The sequence below is a fragment of the Ochotona curzoniae genome, unplaced genomic scaffold (assembly GCF_017591425.1).
Source record: "Ochotona curzoniae isolate NIBS_2020 unplaced genomic scaffold, NIBS_Ocur_1.0 contig_2723, whole genome shotgun sequence".
Taxonomy (NCBI): domain Eukaryota; kingdom Metazoa; phylum Chordata; class Mammalia; order Lagomorpha; family Ochotonidae; genus Ochotona; species Ochotona curzoniae.
Window position 1 is genome coordinate 26,113,501 of NW_024465573.1, and position 16,855 is coordinate 26,130,355.

General features: G+C 43.0%; 2 protein-coding genes across 5 annotated transcripts in view; one reads left to right on the forward strand and one right to left on the reverse strand.

The window, feature by feature from the left end:
- Positions 1-10,300: 10,300 nt before the first annotated feature.
- Positions 10,301-15,543, reverse strand: ANKRD49 (ankyrin repeat domain 49). 3 transcript variants are annotated; one of them, XM_040977128.1, is made up of 3 exons: positions 15,463-15,543; positions 12,157-12,449; positions 10,301-11,055 (listed from the first exon to the last, which is right to left on the reverse strand). In XM_040977128.1, exons 2-3 carry the CDS (start codon positions 12,409-12,411, stop codon positions 10,594-10,596), a joined length of 717 nt encoding a protein of 238 aa, XP_040833062.1. In that variant the 5' UTR covers positions 12,412-12,449; positions 15,463-15,543; the 3' UTR covers positions 10,301-10,593. The 3 variants fall into 3 exon arrangements, with proteins under 3 accessions (XP_040833062.1, XP_040833063.1, XP_040833061.1); XM_040977129.1 differs by lacking the exon at positions 15,463-15,543 and adding an exon at positions 15,285-15,357; XM_040977127.1 differs by lacking the exon at positions 15,463-15,543 and adding an exon at positions 15,158-15,272.
- Positions 15,544-15,665: 122 nt separating this feature from the next.
- Positions 15,666-16,855, forward strand: part of MRE11 (MRE11 homolog, double strand break repair nuclease) — a 62,641-nt gene continuing 61,451 nt past the window's right edge. Inside the window, exons 1-2 of one of the 2 annotated variants that reach the window (XM_040977132.1) lie at positions 15,666-15,811; positions 16,365-16,453. In XM_040977132.1, coding sequence (XP_040833066.1) covers positions 16,434-16,453 — 20 coding nt within the window. In that variant the 5' untranslated portion in view covers positions 15,666-15,811; positions 16,365-16,433. The remainder of the gene's footprint in view (positions 15,812-16,364; positions 16,454-16,855) is intronic. The other variant, XM_040977131.1, reaches the window with a different exon arrangement.

Below are 16,855 nucleotides of genomic sequence, written 5' to 3' on the forward strand. Positions count from 1 at the left end.
AGACACTGTCTTCTCAAATTACTGACTGCTATGAAATGGATTAATTACTTTAGACAATCTTTTTTATCTTCTATTGATTAATGCAGAAATTGCTCCTTTTAGTTACATAAGGCTTGTTGTTGGGATTGTAGCACTCTGGTGAGCTGGTGGCACGCATTTGGGGGCTAAGTTACAGAACTTTGCAGGTCCCGCTAGGACACACCTCTTGAATGTGGGGCAGAAGTCCCACCGTATCCCTGCTTGCTCTGGGAAAGAGTGAGAGGACAAAAACAGGCAACTCTGAAGACTTACTTACCACCCCACTGCAGTATGACTTCTACACAAAGAAGCTAAATTCCACTTTACTATAGAATTCAGTGATATCTGTTCATTATGTTTACCTGTACAGCCACCACTACACACACACACACACACACACACACACTTAGGAGAATCAAAGAATGTTTCCATCACCTCCGAAGCCTCTCCACGCCCTCCTGCTGTCTAACCTCTATTCTTCTCACCAACCACTGATCTGCTTCCTGTTCATGAATGAATTGATTTTTACCCCAAATGGATATTCAGTCATTCTAGTACCACTTGTTTTAAAGACTCTCCATGCATGCCTTAGCACCTTTGACAAAATCAATGGATCACCTCTATCTAGATTTCTAAATGCTGTTCTATTCTGTTGATCTACAGGTTCGCAGCTAATTAGAAACTAGGTTCTATAAAGTTCTATCATTTTTCATTTAAAAAATTGCTCTGGATTTTATGATTTGCCACTAGTGGTACCCTTACTAATTTGGGTTTTCATGCCATAAGGTGTAATTTTTTCTCCTGCATGGTTCCAGCCACAGGGGTTATCTGAAACAGGGAGGGTCATAGCAGCAGAGAGAGGTGCAGTGGTTGCCCGGCCCGGGTCCTAATTTTTTTTTTTTTGGTGGAACTACGTTTGCCCTGAAGCACCTGATTCTTATGATCATGTTTTCAAATAGGATTCTTTTCCTTTTTAAAAATGTATTTTCTGGCCCGTCGCGGTGGCGCAGTGGTTAAGGTCCTCGCCTTGCACGCCCGGGATCCCATATGGGCGCCGGTTCTAATCCCAGCAGCCCCGCTTCCCATCCAGCTCCCTGCCTGTGGCCCGGGAAAGCAGTCCAGGACAGCCCAAAGCTTTGGGACCCTGCACCCGCGTGGGAGACCCGGAAGAGGCTCCTGGCTTCGGATCGGCATAGCATCGGCCGTTGTGCTCACTTGTGGAGTGAATCATCGGATGGAAGATCTTCCTCTCTGTCTCTCCTCTCTGTATATCCGCCTTTCCAATTAAAAAAAATAATAATAATAAATAAATCTTTAAAAATGTATTTTCATTGTATTTGAAAGGCAGGAAAGGAAGAGAACCAGAGACACAGATGAGGCCTTCCATTCACTGGTTCACTCCCCCAAATGCTTATAGCAGCCAGGGCTGGGCCAGGCTGAATCCAGGGCCTCGCACGCGGGCTGCAGGGACCCTGAGCCTGCCTTGCAGGCTGTGCATTAGCAGGTCACTGCAGCAGAAGCAGAGTGGCTGGGAAAGAACCAGGCACTTTGACAGTCATGGGATGCCAACATCTGAGGCCACTTCTTGCTGAGGAGAGAGGCTGTGGAGAGGGAGATGAAGAGGGACGTGGCATGCAACTAGAAAAGGAAATAGAGACACGAAATACAGATCTATGAAAGTGGTGGGTGAGTCAGAGGTTTCCCCTGCAATAAGGGAGAGGAAACCCCTTGAGCTCTTTCCAGCACTTTTTATTTTCTTAGAGTATAAATTTCTTTATTGACCAGGCAATATTTTAAGGTCACATCCCCATTCCCACTGCTGACTAGCCCTTGAGACTGATGGGAACTCCTCATCCCTGTGCCAGAGAGAAGAGAGCCAGGGGTCCTCGCTGAGCTCCCAAGCTCCATGAGCTCGGTGTCCTGGAACGGCACCTGCAGCTGGCCCCCGGCCTCACGCGGACTGCACGTTTGTATCCGTAGCGCTAACCTGAGCACAGCGCCTGGGCTGCTCAATTCAGACCTGTCTCCTTCTCAGACTGCTGAGGCCTACCTTCCCTGAGCTGTCACTGACCTCTTCCCCTTTTTTCTAGAGGACTAAGGGAGAAGGGTTCTAGCTGATAAGCCACCTGAGTCATAGACGAGCAAGAAAAGAAAAATAAGTCCCCCGAAGAAGGTAACGCAAGTCATAGGAAAGTGACTATTAAACCATCTATAAAGGATCATCCAGTGAAAAGGTTTATGCTATTCCATCTTTCTGCAGCTGAAAGCTCTACATGAGTATTTTGAGGATATAACATTTCTTTTTGTGAGTATCTGTGGCAGCAGTATGAGCATGCCACACTGCTTCCAGGAGAACCCTAATTTGTTCCCAGGAATGAGCTGAATTATTCTGTAAAACATTGATAAACAGTAGAAAAAGGATAAAGACAGCAAAGCTGTATTTTTTAAACCTAAAGCATGAACTTGAACTAACCACATACCAGTATCTTTTAAAGCTTCTCATTCAATAATAAAACTTTTATCCATTGTTTGCTGACCTTTTAATGCTTCGATGATATCATATTGAAGAGGATTTACAAAACCAGAAGTCTGAATAGTTTGAGTTGTAGAGAATGTGGCGGTGAACCTGGATGCTGCCACGCTGAGCAGGGTCACCAAGCCTGCTTTCAGTAAGGCCTGAACTGTTTGTGGTGGGGTCAAAAAAACCTCAGCAAATTCCTTTTTTTATTTCATAAACTTCTTGAGATTTCCAGGGCTCTGTAAGAGTAGCAGGCAGCTAAACATGCCTTGGAGTTCAAAGCATCATAATCTGAGCTTAAGGGTTAGAATCTTTAGAAATATATTATGTAAATTTACATTTTAAGCAGGAGATTGTGAATGTTTGGAGATTTGAATTAAAGGTTATACTTACATTGTGCACTAGGTGTCATTTCCGTGGCCTGTGTGGGTAGCTGCAGTGCTGGTTTTAGAACAGTCCGTAGAGGAGCTGCAGGCCCACTGATGAAGGTCAGATGGGACTGGCAGATGGATCTGTGAAGTTTATATGCTTCGAGTCACTCATTCTTGGTCCTGTTATTTCTAGTGGGGATCCACCGAGGCTTCTGGGCATATTCTTGGACAAACGTGCAAAACCTTGGCCCAACATTAATATTGGATCAGGGCTATGCCATCGTCAGGGGCCTCCCAAAGCATCTGTCCATGATTTGTTACCCCAGGGTCTTTCCAAGGAGCCACCATAGGTGTAACACCCTTACCGCTACAAGTGAAAACAATTTAGGGTGCAGCCACAGCCAGCTGCTGTGCAGGAAATGGGTATCTCCCCCTGTTTGTTTTTCTCGTAGTTGCTTTCAGTGTTGGTGTGGCATCCTATAATGACTGTCCTTGAGTTATAAGGAAAGCCTGTAATGTGTTGTGTATTTCACTGAGTATAAAAAGAACTAAACAAGTGACTGGGACAATTAGGGCCAATGTCTGTTTTAAATTATTCAGGAATGCCCAGAACTGCAAAAGCAGCAAGGCAATGTTGAATGGCATTAGATCCATTTTCTCCTGTTGTCATAGTAGCCGGTACAGCATGTAAGCATCTACAGTAACATGAATAGCTCCTGATGACCCAAAAGGAGCAGAAGCAGCAACATTCATTTGCCAAACTGGATTGTGTGCGAGTCCCCTGACATTGGCATGTGTTTGTGGACCAGAGGGTTGTAGTAAAACACACTGAGAGTGTAAAGAAACAACATGTCTAGTTTGTGCATGGGAAAGATTAAAGTGCCACTTGAACATGGAAGAGGGTGAATATCACAACTGATGAGGCGGGATGGCCTCAGTTACAAATGTTACTGAACTGTCACAGCGACAGTGCTGTCTATGGCTGAGGGCCCAGCCTGATTTGTATGTGCTTTAATGAAGGACCAGGAAAAGGCTGACTCCAGTTAACATAACACACTCCCAAATAGCTTTCTGTTCAGTTTTGAAAAGAAGAGATAATTCTTGATCAGCAAGGTATTGTATTATCTTATTTTAGCAGCTTTTGATTGACATGCAGTACCAGGGAACTACTGGGAGTTGAGCATTTTATTAAGAGGACCAGGAAAGTTAGCATCAACAGTTCTGCTTTTTGAACAGAGCAACAAGAGGTTTTAACTTTTAGGAAGATGTGGGCTTGGACATAGCCTGCCAGTTCAGATAGAATTATCAGTAAAAGCTAAGAATTTGGGGCTTCCACCTTTGGAGCTGGCACAACAAATAGGTACTGATTTGTGTCCTTAGTGCTTTAGTTCCAATCCAGCTCCCTACCTGTGGTCTGGGAAGGCAATGGAGGATGGATTAAGTCCTTGGGCCCCTGCACCCATGTAGAGACCCTAAAGAAGTTCCTGATGTTTGGCTTCAGCTCAGCTCAGCTCTGACCATTATGGCCATTTAGGGAGTGAACCAGTGGATGCAAGGGTTCTATCTCCCCTTTTCTCTATAACCCCGCCTCTCAAAAAAAGAAAGAAAAGAAAGAAAAAGAAAAAAAAGAAAAGAAATCTGAATCTTGAAAAAAAGTAAGAATTTGTTTTGTAGGCTGATGTTTAGTAATCTTAGGCAATTATTTGGAACTGATTTGGCAAATTGTAGTAGTTTATTAAATAGTAGAGCTGAAGAGAACTGGCCTGAAACACCTTAAAGAGCGTCATGAAAGAGGCATAATGAGTGGGAAGCTGTTTCTGTGGAAGATGAACATAGATATTTTGGGTTCAATTGTACGTGATTGTAAACATCTCTTTTTCATAAGGGTAATGAGATAGCTCATTTGTTCTTTGTCCTTAGCCAGAGTTTCAAGGCTCCAATGACTCATAGGAATCCACTCGATAATTTTAACTTGCTTTGGGTCCTGAACTATTATCCCAGTAAGAGTGCCTGGCAGAGGGTTAACTTGTGCAAGAAATGGTGGATGTGACTGAGCTGGGCCAACCACAGTGCTCTTCCTACCTGTTGTGAATCTGCAAGAACCTGAGGAGCACACCCAGTGCAAGTTGGAGTCTCTCTTCAGTGAGATCAAGCTATCAGGTTAATTTTAAGAAAGGCTGAATCCAGTTAACATACCTAACAATTTTTTTGCCAGCCATCTAACCTTTTAAAATTATTTTGCTTAATTTGAATTTTTGTGGTCTAATTGCATGTTCATCCATCAATGTTCCTAGATATTGGAAAGGTGGACAGAGTTGAATTTTTTCTGAGGCAATTTTTAAAAAAGTTTCATTCATTTTTATAGCAAAGTCAGATATACAGAGAGGAGGGGAGACAGGAAGATCTTCCGTCCGATGTTTCACTCCCCAAGTGGCTGCAAGAGCTGGAGCCAGGAACCAATCCGAAGCCAGGAGCCAGGAGCCAGGAGCTTCCTCCGGGTCTCCCATGCAGGTGCAGTGTCCCAAGGCTTTTGGCCATCCTCAACTGCTTTCCCAGGCCACAAGCATGGAGCTGGATGGGAAGCAGGGCCACCAGGATTAGAACCGGTGCACATATGGGATCCCAGCGTGTTCACGGTGAGGACTTCAGCTGCTAGGCTACTGTGCCCAGGCCCTCTGAGGCAATTTTTAACCCTGCAGCTCAAGTAAGCCAAGGAGAGAATTATAACCTGTTTAACCTCTCTGGCTGAGGAGTGTAATATAAAGATATCATCCATGCAATGGATAAGATAAGCCTTAGGAAAACAATATCTCACTTTGGTGGTCACACTTTGCATTGGTAGTGTTGCGTGGGTACAATGTAATCATTCAGTATGGATAATCTCCTTGGAAAGAGGCCACAGATCCATGCAAATAGGATCATTGGATTTCTTTTTTGAAAAGATTTTAAAAAATGTATTTGGAAGATAGGTTTACAGAGAGAGAGAAAGAGAGAGAAAGAGAGATCTGTTGGTTCACTTCCCAAAAGGCTGCAATGGTAGGAAGAGCTGAGCTGGTCTGAAGCAGCAGCTCCCTCTTGGTCTCCCATGTGGACACAGGGCCCTAAGGACTTGGCTCTTCCTTCATTGCTTTCTCATATCACTAGCAGGGTGAAGGATTGGAAGCAGAGCAGTCAGGACACAAATTGGTGCCCATATGAAATGCTGGCACTGCAGGTGGAGTATTCACCTGCAATGTCCCGGTGTTGGTCCCCAGGATTATGGAATTCCGAAATAATAGAATCTACAAATGGGTGGGGGGAGTAATCATCCTTTCTGAGTTGAATCATAATCTTTTTACAGCCTGTGTTGGTATTTTCATATGCAAGCTGTTTTAATAGTATCTCCTTTACTGAAGAGCCTGGATGATCTTTGCCGGGCAAGGACGTTACGTGTGGCAGGTGCGCTCTTGGATCTGATCATCAGCAGTGGCAGCATCAACACGTTGCGAGTCACAGCAGCTGTATGATCCCATCCTGTAAGCATGCCGTGCGTTATGTTCATCTGATCACTCCAGTTTTGCCTGTCCTGCTTCTGCACTTGCCCTTGAGACTCTTCCACAGTAAATAGTCTTCCCATGTGAACAAGCTGCATGCAGTCAGCTGGAATCAGCCAAGCCGGAACCAGTGCTTCCATTCAGGAGATACTCAAAGGAGAGCTAGCCACGCTTGAGCATGATTTGTCCGAGGGATTTTACAGTCTTTGAATCCAACACGGTCTCTGCTGAGTTGATTAGGATCGGTAGCGTGGGATCTCTGAGTTAAGGGAAATGCCAGTCCATCTTCCAGATACAGATTCCTCACCGTCCCACAGAGGGCTCAGGAGAGTGGAGTTTCACACAGTGCAGGAGAGGCTGATAGGGGACCAGTGGGAGAGGAGAAAGTGGCCCCTTCTCTGTCAGTTCCTCTCTCCTCCAGCTGTGATGGCTTCCGGACCTGCTTTATCAGAGTGCACAGAGAGAATGCACTTGAAGGCGAGCTCTCTCCCTGATGCTGAACCTTTAACATTCTGTGTGCTTTATGCAATCAGCTAAATTGAAGGTCCTATGTTTGGGAAACCAAGGGTTACATTCAACAATGATAGACAAAAATTCTACCAAGTCTTTCTGGGATATCAACCCAACTTCTGTTAAGTAACTGTTTAAGTGCCCTACGTTAGTGTCTACTGTCTATACTAGAAGTCTGACAGAATTAATCATTGACAAAACTGACCATCGCGACCCTGGGGATGTTTTGTGCTGATCATGCTTATTTATATATTCCGCTCAGAGTGAATCTCCCCCTGATGGTCCCTGTTCAGGTGCCACTTAGTGCAACCTACACAGCATGAACCATGGTGAAGAGGAAAGTGATGCACAACTAGAAAAAGGAGACACAAAGTACTGATTTATAAAGCAGGGGGGGGCAGTAGCTTCCCCTCCACAGGGGGAGAGGAACCTCACTGGGCTCTTCCCCACAGTTTTTATTTTCTGAATATCAGATGTCTCTGCTGACCTGGCAATAGTCTAAGGTCACATCCCCATTGGCAGCTAGCCACGGAGACTGCCAGAGAGAGAACAAGTCCTCAGTGAGCCAAGCTCTGGGAGCTGCTGTGTGCAGGCCAAACACCCTTCAGAGCTTCTTCTAGACTGGTTCAGGCCTTCCTCACTCTGTTGATGTCTGCCCTGACTGGTCTCCAGCACTTCTTAACCACTTCATCCAACTCCTTCCCTAGATTTTATTTCCCTTGTAGAGTTGGTCTGTATAATCAAGACACTCTTCTTCATGAGTCTTTAAGTTGGGATTTGGAAAATGATAGGCACCTCTGTGTGTGATGAAAAGCTCACTTCATTATTTGATTTTTTTTTCTATTGCTAAAATTGCTGCTGTATCTAATAATGGAACTCCAATGGTACCTAAGAAAATAGCGTCCTTTCTGAATTCAAAGTAATTTTCTGCTGATGTTGCTCTAATTTTGAATTATTCTACATGCAGTAGAGACCAAATGCTGAACATATTGTAATAGCAAGGGAAGAAAGAAAACAAATTAGAGAGGTTTGCTTTTAGATTGTATGAGCTGTTTCTTCCATTAGGCTGAATTTCTGGCCTTCAGACTCTGCTGCAGTGAGATTCACTGGATGATGCAGACACGACATTAAATTTAGAGGAAGGACTATTAGATGTACCTGCACTTTCAATGGCAATTAAAGTGATGATGAAAACATGAGTGTTTGGGTATTTTGTTCCTTAAGCCCCCTTCTTGAGAAGGAAAAAAAAAAGGACATGAATTTGAAGAGTTACTCAGTTGATAGGCATTGAGAAGCAGCATAGAAATGGAACAACAATCCCTTCTGAGTGTCAAGGCTCTGGATTCACTCAGGAAATACATTTTCTCTCCAAATCTCATTTCCTTGCAGTGTTTGTAATTATTTGCTGAAATTCTTTATTTGTCATGTTCCCTGAGTTTTTCTTCTTTTGGAGTGACAGCTTTAACAGGATTGCTAGTGGCTTTGAAGTTGTTTTTTTTTTTTTTTCCTGAAAATGGAGTTGTGTGGATTTTTGAAGCTCAGCACTGCAAATTACTGAAAGGTCATGAGAGAGAAATACAGGGAGGTCAAAGGAAACCTATGTGGGATTTTCAAGGGTCAAAATACTTAAAGCAGGAAGAGTACATCTACTTGACGTTCTGGGGCAAGAAAGCACTCTATGTCATTTAAAGAAACCTACCCTACAATAGCACATCAACCATCTATTTCACTGTTCCTTTCAGCATAGCAGCTAGATATACCTTCCCATTTTATGTGGACAAAAATGGAGATGATTTGCCCAAAGTCACACAAAAGAGGCTGGCAGGACTTGAAACCAGTTTTGGCTGGCTCCGTGTCAGCATCCTGCTGTGGATGTCTCTAGTCACTCTCAGACACACCAGACCTGCACTGTTCAAATAAAGTAGCTACTTAGCAAATGTGACTATTGAAAACTTAAAATGTGGCTAATCTGCCTTAAATAGTGTTGCAAACTAATGTATGTTGAAGATGTTCTACAAAAAAGGTAAAAATCTTAATATCTATTTCATATTGAATTAACCAACTGGCTTAAATACATATTCTTAAAATTAATTTTGCCCCTTGGGTAAACTGATGCCACTGTGAGATCCATGAGCCAGTGATGAATCTGACAAGAGAAAAAACATTTAGAAGAAATGAAAATAAAATCAAAAACATCAGAGCACATGGGATGCAGCATTATCATATGCAAAGGGTTATTGAACACAGTTTGCATGACGGCTTCCTTACATAAGATCTCTCACCTATGGTATTTCTCCTTTTGGAATTGATTTATTTCACTGAGCATAATGGTCTCTAGTTGGGACCATCTAGTTGCAATTTCATTCTTTTTAATGGCTGAGCATTATTCCATGGAATACATGTACTATGGTTTGTTTAATCACTGCTCTTTGGACAGGCATCTAGATTGTTTCCATGTCTGCTATTGTAGATTGTGCTGCTGTAAATACAGGATTACAAATTCCCTTCTCATATGTAGGGCTGACACAGGCCAAAGCCAGGAGCATCCTCCGGGTTTCCCACGCGGGAGGCAGGGACCTAGCAGCCAGGCCATCTCCTCTGCTTCTTCCATGCCATTGGCAGGGAGCTGAATTGAGATGAACAGCTGGGACACAAACCAGTGCCATGTCAGATACTGGCATTGCAGGTGGCAGACTTACTTGCTGTACAAACCAGCCCCGACAGTTAAAAAAAAAAATCTTGAACCACATTGTGATGATTCTAGTCTCAATAAAATAATCATCCTTATTCTTGGGATTCCTTTTCCCTTGTCAGTTTGCCTTTGTATAGCTTGTACAATACCTTGAAAAAGCAGCATTTCTTGTCAATTCAAGAGACTGTGACCAGGGCCCAAGCCAGCATGATTAGGCAGGTAAATCCAGTTGGGAAGCAGATACACTGTAATGCCCTGGGCTGAGCTACAGTGATGTGCACATCCGACAGCTCATACTGACTCACCGTCAGTGTAAGGATCTTTAGGTTGACGAGGGTGGGTAGGACCACATGCAGGAATGGGTGAATCGTGATAGAAGAGACAATATAAAACATTCATGGACGAAACACCTGCCTAGCTGCTTTTCTGAAAATGGTTTAAAATCTAAAAAAATAAAGATCTATATTTTTTATTCATTGTGTAACATAAAAAATTCAAGTCACTAAAATGTTAGTTTTCTGGTTTAAAATAAAAACTATTGGGGATTAGTGTAGAAGACAGCTGAACTGCAACAGTATATTAAAAATTCGTATTCTGAGTTAATACCTTACAAAAAGCACATGTAAATACACTAAATACTCAAAAAAGATCAAGGACATGAGATACATAAAAAATATATTTCTTAGATCAGCACCAAAATAGCTTTTGTTTCTGTACAACCTGTGTCAAATTCATAAGTATAGTTACATTGAAACTGTGAGAAAAATTATAAATGCCACAGAAATCCAACCCGCCAATATGTTTTGACATCAAGATCAGGCAATTCACTTTGACGAACACAAAAGTGTCTTTCAGTAAGACATTTGATGCCAAGTTTGCATTAGGGGAACACTTTACATTTCACACAAAGGAGGCACTACCACTTAGACACTTAGGAACATTACTAGACCCTTAAGACCGAGGTGAAGAATTTGTGCAGCCTTCCACGACTTCAAAGAGGTAGTGGTAGATACTTGACCTCTTGGCGATATCAAATGCGGTTTCCTCCAGGTTGTTTTTCAGGCCTGGCTCGATGTAACGGTTCATCAGGAGGAGTTCAAGTGTGTCTCTGCTGTCTTTGTTTCCAGCAGCAAGATGCAAGGGGGTTAAGAGGCCTTTTGTTTGGGCATTGATATCCGCGTCGTGCTGAAGTAAGAAAGAAGCCACGCTGGCATTATTCCACTTACAAGCGCTGTGCAAGGGTGTCCAGCCATCCACAGTGACCGCGTGCACATCTGCTCCGTGTGCAATCAGCTCACGAGCAATGTCCAGGTGCCCGCCGTAGGCTGCTCGATGGAGCGGCGTGTACTGATCTTCATCCCTGCTGTTCACAAGACTGGCCTTCTCAGACAGTATTCTCTGCACTGTAGAAAGCTAAGAAGAAGGGAAAAAAAAATACACACCTTTGAAAATCTACTCAAAATAAAGAAAACAAAAACTGTCTAGTGATGTTTGATTTCATGGAGTTAAACAAAAATTTACTTGCTGGCAGAGGATTTGAAAAAGATTTCTGTTTTGGAAAGTAAGGGTGACTAATTTGTAGTTTTAGTCCTGGGTGATTGACAGAGGCTACAATTATACTTTGCTTTTTATTTGTAAAAACAAAACAAAAAACCTTTTTCTTGTAAAAGGAGTATCATACAAATATGTATAGTATCTGGACCTTAAAAAGAAAATGAAACAGAAAAATAAAACAGTGACAGGAAATCTAGGGATTGAAGAATTCAATTCTCTCTAAAAACCTCAGAAGTGTGTTTTCAGGTAGTACTACTCATTTTGGTCTATGGACCTCTGATGAGTAAAATCTTGGGTTAAATGATCTTGGGTTAAAAAGATAGCCAAAAAGGCAAGACTCTTAGTTATCTGTTTACTTCCAGAGATGCGGAGCAGGGTGGAACCTGGCAAAAGGAAGTATTACAAGCCAGGGGAAAAGAAGAAACAGTTGATACTATTCCTACCTGCATGACCTGGGCCTATTACTAGTACCAAATCTCAATTCCTAAGTTTATTAAAGGTAATAATTCTACCTATCTTAGAGGGTATGTGAAGATTAAACAAAATAATTCAGCAAGGCATCTAATATTTAGTGAATGTCAACTCTCTTTCATAGATGATATTTATCTTGAAGGTAACCCATTTGACTTCATGTAAATGCCTTACAAATGCAGATATCACTTGCTGCTTTTCTGGATAACTGTCCTAAAACTCTCACATAATACCTAACATGACATGTTTTAGCTTAGTATGTGTTTTAATGAACATGGCCTCATTGGATCCTCACAATCTTATAGCAAAGAGGCAAGCATTATGATGACCAATTTTTTTTTTTTTTAACAGATAAGAAAGCAGAGACTCCGAAGAAGAATTTGCCCAGAGGTAGCCTAAGTTCAGGGGCAGGTTTTCTTGCTTCAAAGCCACCAATTTTCCAATTATGTTATGATTCTCTTTCAAGTCTGTTTTTTTTTTTTTTCTTACCCGATTTTTTTCAGCAGCCCAAAGAAGCAATTTGCCTGGATCATTTTCCATTGATTTTTCTTGTTGTTGATACCACTCTTCGCTTTCCTCTTGCTCTTCTTCGTCGTCAGAATTGCCCACCCAGAGACTGTGAGCGCCAGTAGGAATGAGGTGTCTATGTGTTTCCAATAATTCAAGTTGGTTAAAGTGTTCGGGAAAATCAAAGGGATGCTCTGGGTCTGGAGTCTCATCACCTTCTACATCAGCCTTTTCCATGTTTACTGGTACTCAAAAGCCATTTCAAACGCCAAGATCTGAAAACACAGGCACAAGCCACAATATTTAGCAAAACACTCATTGAGGTGTTATCAACAGCATAGTTATGCCTTCTAAAGATATACAAATAAACCTTATCCAAATTATTGTTTTTCTCATATTTGTTACATATACTAAATCCTGGAACTGATGGATTTCAGTTATTAATGATTTTTAAAGAATCAAAAATGCCTTGCTTTCTTTCACTTAAGTGGATGGTTCCCAATGTTGGCTTAGGTATTATGGCATGCTAGGAGTGATGAATGCTTTTTTAAAGTATAAGGCAACTGCGCCAAGCACATGTGAAACTTTTATAACCAAGACACAAAGACAATTCAAGGGAAAAACTAAAATTTCTAGTTTTGAAGAAGGAATCAAGCATTCTTTAAGATGGAATAGACCCTAAAGGGGCATCTGTCCAAGTTGCTCATCAAAGCAGACGTATTTATTACAACATATGGTTTATTTAATGTCTATTTTCATAATTTCAAGCCTGGAAAACACTGCTTTAAAAAGCAGAACTTTCACTGATAGATAACTATAGTTCTTAGTTTGTTTCTTCTGGTGTGCTAAATTTTGGCTGTTACTCATGTCTTCATTCAATAAATATGGTATATGTCGGTCTGTGGGCACTGGGATTACACAATGAACAATTCTACATCTTTACCTCAAGTTTACCGTCTAATGGAGCTGACTAGCAAAGACAACATAATAAATACTAAGACAGGAACAAGTACATACCATGAGTAGGTAGAACAGTAATAACATATTCAGTTCTAAGGCATAAATATTACTATTAACATTACTTTTCAGAATAAAATATTTATTCTGCTAAGCTGCCATTTTAAAAAGATTTTATTTATTTTTATTGGAAAGTCAGATATACAGAGAGGAGGAGAGACAGAGAAGATCTTCCATCCACTGTTTCTCTTCCCAAGTGACTGCAATGGTTGGTGCTGAGCCTATCCAAAGCCAGGATCCAGGAGCCTCTTCCAGGTCTCCCATGCAGGTATAGGGTCCCAAGGTTTTGGGCCATCTTTGAATGCTTTCTTTCCCAGGCCACAAGCAAGGAGCTGGATGGGAAGTGGAGCTGCCAGGATTAGAACCAGCATCAATATGGGATCCCTGTGCATGCCAGACAAAGACTTTAGCCACTAGGCTACTGCATTGGGCTGAAACTGCCACGTTTTTTATAAACCATTATCGGCTTCAAGAGTTACACAGTATATTTAACTTCATTGGTTAGAAAAAAAATGATGTTTTGGTATAATTTCTAGGATCCCAATTATCCTTGAAATCATCTTCCTCTTCTTTTTTTTAAAGTTTATTTGAAAAGCAGAGTTACAGGGAAAAGAGGAGAGACATACAAAGAGAGAGAATCTTCTGCCCCACTGGCCCACTCCCCAAATGCCAGCAGTGAGGCCTGGAGAATAGAATGGCCTCCAGGCCTCTCATTCAGGTGCCCGTGCACCGGGACCGTCTTCCACTGCTTTCCTAGGCACAACAGCAGGAAATTAGATCAGAAGTGAAGCAGCCAGGACTCAAACTGGCATCCACATGGGATGCTGGGGTCCTAAGTGGAGGTTTAGCATGCAAAGCCAAAAAATCTTCTTAGTCCTTTAAGGATCTTCTCCGAGGCTAGTGATCAGACTTGACTTCTATTTATGTGCCACTGACATAACAGCAAAAATATGCTGCATTAATTAGGATGTTATGGTTTGATTTTGCATGGAATAAATTTTGAAAAGTACGACTGACTTGAAGTTAATCATATGACTCTAATCTTGATTCCTACCTAATCTCACAAGTTTAATAGTAGACAATCTTAATGTGAGATTAAGTTTTACTACTAAGAGCACCAAACTTGGGTTGTTAAGTCTGTCACTGAAAAATAACAATTTCTTAGGTCTATTAGTTCCTAAGGATTGCTAAAGCTTGTCCAGCTTTTCAGAGCCTATTGAGACTGCACTGGGAATTGCTTTGTGTTTTATTAGTTCTCTTGGTGTTTCCATGAGACAGGGTTTTCTCTTATCCTCAAAACTATTTCTAAAACCCTGAAACGCAAAAGTGATCATAGATGAATTCACTAAACTTGTGATAATTGCCAACAAATTCACCTTAATTAGAGCAAAGGCAGTAGCATTAAAGATCTTAACTCCTCCCTTTCCTTTTTATAAAACTCTCCTTTACATATACTGTTTCAGCTAGATATAATAAATTACATATAAAAAGGTCTTGGTAAATTTAATTCATAAAAAGTCAAACCCAGGTGTGTCTCTTTGCGTGGAAGAGCTGATCAAGACTTTTATTTGAAGTGAGAGGTATTCAAGGGACGTTTGTATCCTGGTTGTCCCATTTCCCTTCTAAGTCCTGGGAAAGCAACAGTGGATGTCCCCAGTGCCTGGCCCAGCCCTGGCCATTGTGGCCATCTTACAATGAGCCAGCGGATGAGAGATGTGCCCGTCTCACCATCCCTCTCTCAGACTAACAAACATTTATTCTATTAAAGAAAATCAAAAAGCTTCTTTTACAGTATTCCACCTGGAAGTGGTAAGCACGTTTCCTGGCAACAGTCTAGGTTCATTTTTACGGCGATCTGAACCACTCAGTTACAGGTGCAGCTATAAACCCATTTCACAGGTAAAGGCATACCCTGGGACGACTCTCCCTGGCCCTAGAACCCTCCAGTGGAACCGAAAGGCCTTACTCTTCCGTTGAGTTACTGTTGTCAGCACATCGCAGGTGCGCTGAGCTCGGGGACGACGTCGTGGGGAAACTGGTATTACAGTCTGCACGCGAGTGGGACGGAGGGACACCAGCCCCCGAGTGCTCACCGGACGGCCGCCCACCGCGCCCGAGGCCTCGGCAATGGCCAACAGCACAGTGGCCGCTCGGGCCCTCCCCGCCGCGGTCGGCCCTCCAGGCCCGGACCCTGGAGACCCCGAGGCTCCCAGGGAGCGGGAGGCGCCCGCACGCCGGGCCACCGCGCGCCGGGACCGGGAAGTCACCCACCTGACGCAGCCCCGAGCCGCCGGTGTTCCCCTCGCTTCCGGGTTCGCTCCCTCGGCCGCTCGGGATTGGCTCCGGCGCGGGGTCCGTGTCACCTCTCTGCTGTCCCCGCCCCGTCAACGGCCTCCCTCAGCCAATGAGAGCCGAGCGGGGCGCGCGCCGCCGACGTGGTCCGCGAGCTCTCGCGAGGCGAGCGCAGCCGCGCGCTTGAGGCGAATTTGGGTTTGTTGCAGTGTGGCTTCTGAGGCGCTCGGACACTTGGTACCGTTCGCTTTATTGTCTCCAGCCCCTCTTCCCAGGTAGAAGACAGCCACAGGTCCAGAACGGGGGGCTGGCAAGAGTCCAGCTGTGGGTAATTTAGAAACCGTCTCCGCCTTGCGTTTCTTTGGCTTTGTGGATGAAGCCCGGAATGAGGCAGTTTGGGAGAACGGGGCCGAGTCGCTGGGGAGGGGTCCTGCTGACCTCAGGGGGTGCTGGGTCCCCTGGGCGCCTAGCCGTCTTCGCTTCCGTGGCTGGGGGTGAGGGTCACGGGTTTGTTGATTGCCAGCAGGTTTTTATGGGGTGCCTCTCGCTTCCAAACACTCTTTTCCAAAGTTGTGTGTTTGAGCAGGAAAGACTAAGTTGTTTTTTGCACATCCAAGTTTGTGTGTATGACTTTCCTGCATTTATTTTGTGAACATGAATTGCTCATAAAAATAAGGAAGACGTTAAGTTTGATCATAATGGCGGAGCTAGAAAAGCATTGAAATTGGGTTGTTTTTGATTAACTGTGTTAAAAAAATGTAAATAGTCAGGATTCAGATGAAAAAGTTGCAAAATTTACAGTCCGCTTATTTAAGAAGTCTGTTCTGAGCAGTTGGTTAAATGCGTGCTACTTAAAGTATTTTATGTCATTCTGGTTTTAGATTTTCTGGTGGATTTCCTGACGCACTTGAACTGAGGGGTGCTGGGAGAAGCCCCTTTTCTTGGTGGACATGAGTCCTGCCGATGCACTGTGAGTGAGCGTGTGGCCTCTAGACTTCCTTGTTGCCTTGGGTTTCTGAAGCCTGTCAAGTTGCCATCACCACAAGGGAAAGCTTACTGCATGCATTAGCAGAAAATAAAGAGAATTTGTCTCCAAATAGAACTGCTAGTCATACAAAGTATTTGGAATATTAAGAAGAAAACCCGTACTGCAGGTTTATTAGCTTGAAGATGTGCCGTTTGAGCTCAGAGTCTGTGCACACAAGGTTATATTCCTAGGCCTGGGTCTTTGAAGTACTGACTTTACCTGTTGAAATCTTACCAGAATTTTAGTTTTTGTGGTGGAGCATAATAGGGAAACCGCTTTCAGGGCCACATGAGTTTTATTTTTATAAGTTTTTGAAGCAATTTGACAAGCTTTTAAGATGTTATG